A 6,258-nucleotide genomic window follows, 5' to 3' on the forward strand; every position below is an offset into this window, starting at 1 on the left:
ATGCCCTGGCACAAAACCAACACACCAAAACCTGTTTTCCGAAACCGCCGATTCCCGCAGCCCTGCTGCTGCTGAACCTGCGGTTGGGCGGAGCCGTGAGCGTTGAGCAGAACAGATGAACCTGTCTTCTTTTTAATGAGGCTGTTTTCGGGTTCGGTAGCTGTCTGAGACGGCACTGTTGCAGAAATGTCTTTAATGCTTGCCCTAAACAGTAACTACTTGCTTTTTTACCTTCTTAAACAGTTTATTCTCCTGGGATTCACTCTTCTATTCAGGCTGCAGCTTGTTTTTATCTTCACTGTTAATTGTTTCGTTTGTGGCTCTCAATGTGTGTCATGCCTCCCCCCCCGTAGAAGCCAAAAAAGTAAATTCTTTTAACCTTTAAAATTTGTATCAACCATAGAGTAGCGAAGTGGGATGAGCTATTTTTGGCGCCCCTGGTTCTGAACCTAAAAGTCCCATTAATCTTTCCTGTACACAATGTTACGTGACTCACACCTCAAGCACTTTTTGGCTTGGACCAGAATCAAGCTTTTTTCGTTGAATCCTCTGTACAAAAGAATAACTGCATTTAAAAGGAATCTGGCTCTTATAAAAAGTTAAAAGCCCGTTTACATAAAAACAAGGGCTAATCGATTACAATATTTAATCATGGTTAATCGCAAACACATTTTTTATTTGTTCAAAATGTACCTTTTAAGGGAGATTTGTCAAGTATTTAATACTCTTATCAACATGGGAGTGGACAAATATGCTGCTTCATGCAAATGTATGTATATATTTATTATTGGAAATCAATTAACAACACAAAACAATGACAAATATTGTCCAGAAACCCTCACAGGTACTGCATTTAGCATAACAAATATGATCAAATCATAACATGGCAAACTGCAGCCCAACAGGCAACAACAGCTGTCAGTGTGTCAGTGTGCTGACTTGACTAGGATTTGCCCCAAACTGCATGTGATTATCATAAAGTGGTCATGTCTGTAAAGGGGAGACTCGTTGGTACCCAGAGAACCCATTTTCATTCACATATCTTGAGGTCAGAGGTCAAGGGACCTCTTTGAAAATGGCCATGACAGTTTTTCCTCACCAAAATTTAGCCTAAAGTTGGAGCGTTAACACGGAGCACGCTACAACCATCCGAAAGATAGGTTACGTTAAAGAAATTAGTGGCGTTAAAACATTAATTTGCGTTATCACATTAACTTTGACAGCCCTACTAACAATGTTTTGAATGAAACTACACGTCTCTCATGCTGGTGTGCTCTTGATAGACGGAAAGGTTTACTTGATAAACATCATATTTCTCTTTTCTTCCTTGTCAAAAGTCTTTCCATCCCTTTCTTCGCTTCCTATCAGTGTGCGATCATGTTTGCTTATTGTTCCCGCATGAATCAGATTTCACATTTTCCCTCCTGGTCATGCTGGTCGACCAGATTTCTTTGGTGTTATTTGCATAAGGGAGACGCCACACTAGAATAAACAAAAGAGGATCTATAGAAGCCTACACAACCCCCACGCCTGGGGGGGTGAGAGCAGTTGAGAAGGGTGGAGGTACGGGGTGGTGTAGGATCCAAACTGTAACAGCAGCTGCTCTGATACACAGCTACTCCAAAACTACTGAGGCTTTCAAAAAGGTCTCTTTGGCCTGACATCTTGAGCCATTCAGATTGTGAGTTGACTCTAGATAGTTACACCTCAGTGATTTGAGATATAACATTTAATAAATGGACAGTGCCTTATTTAGACCTTGTATTAACACATGCCTCTCATTTTTACACTCCAAGCCAGGTCAGTTTTTTTTTTTTCTCTGTGTTTCACAATCAAGGAAACTTTTTCCTTTTAACACTGTGCGTGCCTTCAGTGATGACGTGTTTCTAAAAGAGTGTGCGGATGAATGCAGGCGTGACGCAGGACTTTAGACAAAGCTGTGTATTCCTTTGGTGTGGCACGTTGTTTGACTGGATGTTGGTGACAACAACACACATGATGTCGAGATGTCCTTTAGTCCAGTGGTTCCCACCTTGAAGTCACCTCTTCTTGTATCTAAGAAAAGCTGAAAAAAAATACAAATCCTTGAACAAAATCCTCAATTTGAATAAAGTGATTCAGTGTATTAAATGAGCTAGTCTTTTTTCTTTTCTTTTTTTTAATAAATCAACTTTCTTTAATGAACATATCTCGTCAAACAGTTTTTTGACTGCAGTGAAAATGTAGTTTTTGAAAGGCTAAATGCCAACAAATATGGATTGAAGCAGAATATTTTGTTTTTGGAAATGACTACATCGATCTTTTTTCAATGCATTTTGACTTTTGGACTTTACAATGCTTTGTGTGAAACAATCCTACGCAGCCACCACTGGAATCTAATTCTACAAATAGTATAATACTAATAATATTAGTGTAGCCTGATCTTTATCTGGCGTTGTGCGGAAATATCGTGTTTAAACAGAATGTGACCTACTAAGTAGTAAAAAAAAATCTTTTTCAATAATTTTATATAGACTTTTGTATAAATTATTCAGTAAGTTCGTTATTATGATTTTAGTTATATATGTGCAAATCTAATTTTGACAAATCCTGGCGCACCCCCTGTGATCTTTTGCGTCCCCCTAAGTAGGGCCCAGACCCCAGATTGAGAGTCTAGATGTCTGTCAAGACAACTGGTGGTCATCTTGAAGTTTGTTCTTCTCTGGGAAGGAAACAACGAGTCTTTATTTGGTTCATTGTTCAACAGAAAATCTGTCCTGTAGACACAATTTTATTCCGTTTCAACTACCGTCATTAAAACCAAAAACTAAAGAGTAAAACATTTGTAAAGACATTGTAATATTACTTATTTAAATACCTGCTGAGAGTCTAGCTGTCATCGTATTCACTCACCACTCCAGGTTTCGCTCCTCCTCCTCTCATAGTATTTGAAATTCTTTGTTTTCCGCCCCCTCCTCACTCAGTTTTCATGTGCTGACTTGTGTGACCAGCCGGAGCTCATTCAGTCAAACCTTTAAATGAGGAGTTTTGAGGAACAGTCACAGAAGTGTCCACTGAGCTGGATTCATTAGTTGTTCCGCTCACATTTGATTTGATTTGAACTTTGGGAAACTCTGACTGTAGTGCTAAGTTAGAGCCGAGGTGGCTGGTTCTTAGCTTCTGGTGAAATACTATATAATGTTTGCTACCCATCTGCATACTCGCCAACCTTGAGACCTCAAAAAAAGGGAGGATGTCAAAACCAAAGTGGGGAGTCTGGGGGTCCTCCCTCCCTTGTTTTAGACCTGCATTCTGGTGAATGCAGGTCTAAAATGAGCCCATCTTTCTATTCAACTCTTCCATTTCCCAAGTTTGAGTCCTGCTGTAGTCCCCCTATGACCCCGCTGAGCGCTTTTTAGGTGTGTTTGTTTTTGGAAACCGTACTAATGAACCTTATCAGCGTTGCTAATGGACTCCTCCACATCATTAAACATTAAGCTGATGGGAAGCACCAACCCAAACTTGGCACCTGCTAACCGGGAGGCGAATGTTGCAGGGATTTCCAATGAAACAGCGGCCCACGGAGGGTGGGCAAAATACTGTCAATACCTCTCTGTGTCCATTAGTCTAGGGTAATTGAATATTTATGGATTTATTTCTTACCAATTACTATTTTTTTATATATCTATATGAATGATTGTCCATAGTTAATCGCAAGTTTATCGCACATTTTTTTAACTGTTCAAAATACCTCAAAGAGAGATTTGTCAAGTATTTAATACGCTTATCAACATGGGAGTGGGCAAATATGCTGCTTTATGTATATATTTATTATTGGACATCAATTAACAACACAAAACAATGACAAATATTGTCCAGAAACCCTCACAGGTACTGCATTTAGCATAAAAAATATGCTCAAATCATAACATGGCAAACTGCAGCTCAACAGGCAACAACAGCTGTCAGTGTGTCAGCGTGCTGACTTGACTATGACTTGCCCCAAACTGCATGTGATTATCATAAAGTAAGCATGTCTGTAAAGGGGAGACTCGTGGGTACCCATAGAATATATTTTCATTCACATATCTTGAGGTCAGAGGTCAAGGGACCCCTTTGAAAATGGCCATGCCAGTTTTTCCTTGCCAAAATTTAGCGTAAGTTTGGAGCGTTATTTAACCTCCTTCCCGACATGCTAGTATGACATGGTTGGTACCAATGGATTGCTTAGGTTTTCTAGTTTCATATGATACCAGTATCTTCACTCTAGTGATCTCTACTCTTTAAAACTGAGCCCGCTACAACCTAAAAGTGCAAGATGCGTTAAAGAAATTAGTGCCATTAAAATGAATTTGCGTGATTATCGCGTTAACTTTGACATGTTACATTTATCTGATCAACTGAAACTCTTCTTCTTTCTCAGAGACACCTGAGGTGCTAAGATGAGTCGGCAGCGTGCAGACTCGGAGGGTTCCCTCGGGCCTAACGATGAGTACATGCCGTACAGCGACGATGAGACGGACGACGAATTGGATGCAAGCTCGGAAGAGGAACCAGAAGAGCCGCCAGGAGCCCCGCCAGGAGCCCCGCCAGGAGCCCCGCAACCCCCGGTGGAAGCTAAACCCACCGGTGAGTCACTAAACACATACTATTGTCTTTCTTTTCATTTTATTTTGGGAAATCCCTTTTGTCAGCCATCTTTCTCAGAGACGATAAGAAGATGGATACCAGTCATTCATTCTTGTGCTTCCAGAATGGGTTTAGCCAAGCTTGGCACAAAGACTAAGAAGGTGGAAAGCTGTCTGAGTCACATGATGTATTTAACAGAACTAAAAAAATATATATTTATTCTATAGTTTATATATTATATTTATGTTAAGGAAACCATTTCTAATATTGTTTTCTTTTTCAGAGATGGGATGGAAGGTGAAAGCCAACGACCGACCTTATCACCACCTGCCGGAGTTTCAGAAAAAAGTCTTCCTATGCATCAAGAAGAGCAGATACTCTGTAAGTTCTGCTTGTTTACATAAAACTGTCATTTAATCCGACCTCCTTGTTGGTCCTGGTAGAAAACTAATCCTGATCATACATAGCTGAGCATGGCTGACACACCCTGGACAAAGAGGCGGCCAAGTTTGTGCCTTGCATGTTTTGAATGAGCTATTCATTATGCTGAATCATCCAACAGTCAGGAGATTGATTGATTGTCTTCTTTCAAGGGCTGTCATTGGTTTCTATCACAATCAACCTGCAAAAACTGGCTGTAGAGAGACATTTCCTTGTAGTTTTTGTCCATGTTGCTTTGTCATTCTGGTAAATTCAGTGGCGTTTATAGGGACTCTCTGTAAGAATCAGAAATTGCTTCGCACTACCTTCACACATGAGACTGAACGTGATTGACAGGCATCATGTTGATAAACTTTATCAACGTTAACCAGATAAAACAACAATATCGCTAGATATTTCACATGCTCACCAAACGAATCCAGAGTTATTTTCCTTCCCCCCTTCATGTGAATGAGACTCAGACCGAGGCCGGACCGAGGGCTGGGAGGCGGAGCTAAAGGAAACGCTGCTACGCCTGCTCTATGGGCCAATGGATGCGGGAGATCCGGGTACTTTATCACTCGGCAGTCTAGCCATTTTGGCGTCATGCGACTCTCATAGGAATGAACGTTGGCCTGCCTCCAACGCTTTATCCAGCTCTCTTTATACATCCATAGTTAACTTAGTTTACGTATTTATTTTAAGCCCAATCATGATGTTTCCCCTTAACGTAACTAAGTGGTTTTCTTGCCTGAACCTAAGTGAGTGGCTTTGCTCCCCTACTGCTCTTGCACGTTAACACAGGCGTGTAATAAGTAACGCTTTGGCGTGTTATAGGGTTGGGATGTTACAGCTTGCTGGTTACCAATGTGCCATTTGTGATCTTTAACCCTGTTTTGATGTCAAAGAAATGTAAGATAAGATAAGATATGCTTTTATTAGTCCCGCTGTGGGGAAATTTGCAAGACATAGATGTAGATATACCAAAATTGATGTTGGTTGTACAGTTTATCTGGAACATAAAAGAAATATTGAATTTATCTTTAACTGAACTAAATCATGTGTAAGATGGGCATCACTACGCATTAACTGACCTCATACTGTACATGTCTATGAGGGATTTTAGCCAGGTCTAGCTCCATATTTGATATAATTTCCCAAAGAAAAGTGAGTGTAAAACATTAATCTCCATGTCGATGTATGAGTGTGATGTACAACACCAACAAGGAA

At 40.3% G+C, this 6,258-nt stretch overlaps 1 protein-coding gene across 1 annotated transcript in view; it reads left to right on the forward strand.

Annotated features, from left to right (window-relative positions):
* Positions 1-6,258, forward strand: part of atp8b1 (ATPase phospholipid transporting 8B1) — a 31,960-nt gene that overhangs the window by 5,879 nt on the left and 19,823 nt on the right. The window contains exons 2-3 of the mRNA XM_037752506.1: positions 4,403-4,608; positions 4,892-4,989. Of these exons, the coding sequence (XP_037608434.1) occupies positions 4,422-4,608; positions 4,892-4,989 (285 nt within the window). The 5' untranslated portion in view covers positions 4,403-4,421. The remainder of the gene's footprint in view (positions 1-4,402; positions 4,609-4,891; positions 4,990-6,258) is intronic.

The sequence above is a fragment of the Sebastes umbrosus genome, chromosome 19, assembly GCF_015220745.1.
Source record: "Sebastes umbrosus isolate fSebUmb1 chromosome 19, fSebUmb1.pri, whole genome shotgun sequence".
NCBI lineage: Eukaryota > Metazoa > Chordata > Actinopteri > Perciformes > Sebastidae > Sebastes > Sebastes umbrosus.